The sequence below is a fragment of the Diaphorina citri genome, unplaced genomic scaffold, assembly GCF_000475195.1.
Source record: "Diaphorina citri unplaced genomic scaffold, Diaci psyllid genome assembly version 1.1 scaffold8909, whole genome shotgun sequence".
Taxonomy (NCBI): domain Eukaryota; kingdom Metazoa; phylum Arthropoda; class Insecta; order Hemiptera; family Psyllidae; genus Diaphorina; species Diaphorina citri.
The window spans coordinates 1,031-2,678 of record NW_007386284.1 but is presented as its reverse complement, the minus strand read 5'-3'; the positions used below and the strand labels follow the sequence as shown (position 1 = coordinate 2,678).

The window sequence follows — 1,648 nt, the reverse complement described above, 5'->3', positions numbered from 1 at the left end:
AATGAAAAAACTTAATTTGGGTTCAAACAGGTAACTGCAGGGAATCCCAAAACTCCAGTTTTGGGCTACCCGTTTCCCGACTCCAGCCAAGTTAGTTTGGAAAGTTGAGCGCCTGGCTTGTCACAGTTAGGTCACAGGGAAGAATTCGTCCTAAACAGATAAGGTTCTTTCTCGGAACGGCTGGCTTTTTAATATCCTGCCCTGCTTCTCTCTTCGATTTTGGAACGATAAGACCTCTCGTTGCTTTGTTACAGCTCCCTCTAGCAAACCTCATTTTTTTTAGCTAAATCCCCTTTAGGGGTGAGCTATTTATTTCTAACGAAAGTCACAACTTTGGGTCGACCGTTTCCCGACTCCAGCCAAGTTAGTTTGGAAAGTTGAGCGCCTGGCTTGTCACAGTTAGGTCACAGGGAAGAATTCGTCCTAAACAGATAAGGTTCTTTCTCGGAACGGCTGGCTTTCTAATATCCTGCCCTGCTTCTCTCTTCGATTTTGGAACGATAAGACCTCTCGTTGCTTTGTTACAGCTCCCTCTAGCAAACCTCATTTTTTTTAGCTAAATCCCCTTTAGTGGTGAGCTATTTATTTCTAACGAAAGTCACAACTTTGGGTCGGGGTTGTGTTTTCTGGGTCACTAGGAAGCTATTCGCTATGAAAACTCATTTTGAAATATATATATATATTTTAAAAAGTTCTAGAGTTTCATATTGTTCTTCTACTTTCATTTCAGGTTTCATTAGAATCTCCATTCAGAATAGACTGGGTTATGTTATTCTGGATCCTGGACTTGCTGTCCAATACCCCGTCGTTATTATGGAAGACGGACAAAGACTGGGTTATGTTATTCTGGATCCTGGACTTGCTGTCCAATACCCCGTCGTTATTATGGAAGACGGACAAGATCCACACTTGCGTAAGTATTTTGACGTATGTAAATATGAGCAATCTAAAACTGACATTATTGTACGCTATCTTTCTCACTGTGATAGAAGGGCTGAGATTTTCAAACCCCCTTTGAACGTTCAGAAACACTAATAATCGTAGTAATAGGTACGATATCTGGGCTTATACCATGTTCCACATTTGTCCCATGACACCCAAGTGTATAAGCCGAATTTTCCCAATTCCTATTTTCACAGCGGTATCCTTCGGGTTGGGTCGCGACTCCCGCGGCCAGAACTTCGAGTTTCAACTCCTCGGTTTGGACACCTCGTACATCTTGGCGAAGACTTTCCTACCCAATTCCCGCATCCCCGACGAGGCTTTCCTGTACGCTGTCGGCTCGCCCTACTGTTCCTTCTTGGAGACGACCACCAAACCAAACCAGCTTAACCTGTTCAAGTGCATGGTGTCAAGAAACGCTACTGGAGCGGCCACTGCGGCAGTGTATGTTAACCTGAAGGCGTCAGACGGGAAACCACTGGTGTTCAACGTGGCACTGTACGGGGGAAGCAAGAGAAGGTTTTCGGTGCCATTGTCACAACCGAACCAAATGAATCAAGTAAGTACCTTAGTAGAATCTTAACTTTTAACCCATCCTCTAGGGCTGTTTGCCTCCCTATGTTTTGTAACATTTGACAAATGTCAGCAACAAAAAAGTCTCCTTATCTCGTCCTTTAGATTACACAGACCTTACCCTTAAGAAAAG

The 1,648-nt window shown here is 43.8% G+C and overlaps 1 protein-coding gene across 1 annotated transcript; it reads left to right on the top strand.

Moving 5' to 3' along the window:
* Nucleotides 1-730: 730 nt before the first annotated feature.
* LOC103522503 lies at nucleotides 731-1,525 on the top strand. Its single transcript, XM_026832611.1, has 3 exons — nucleotides 731-763; nucleotides 836-913; nucleotides 1,140-1,525. Exons 2-3 carry the CDS (start codon nucleotides 886-888, stop codon nucleotides 1,523-1,525), a joined length of 414 nt encoding a protein of 137 aa, XP_026688412.1. The 5' UTR covers nucleotides 731-763; nucleotides 836-885.
* Nucleotides 1,526-1,648: the final 123 nt, after the last annotated feature.

What these genes read in the sequence shown, in the direction of transcription:
- LOC103522503 (XM_026832611.1), top strand. Translation starts at nt 886, where the DNA reads ATGGAAGACGGACAAGATCCACACTTGC. An exon ending in CGGACAAGATCCACACTTGC is followed by an intron (nt 914 to 1,139) that starts GTAAGTATTTTG and finishes CTATTTTCACAG; the next exon opens with CGGTATCCTTCGGGTTGGGT.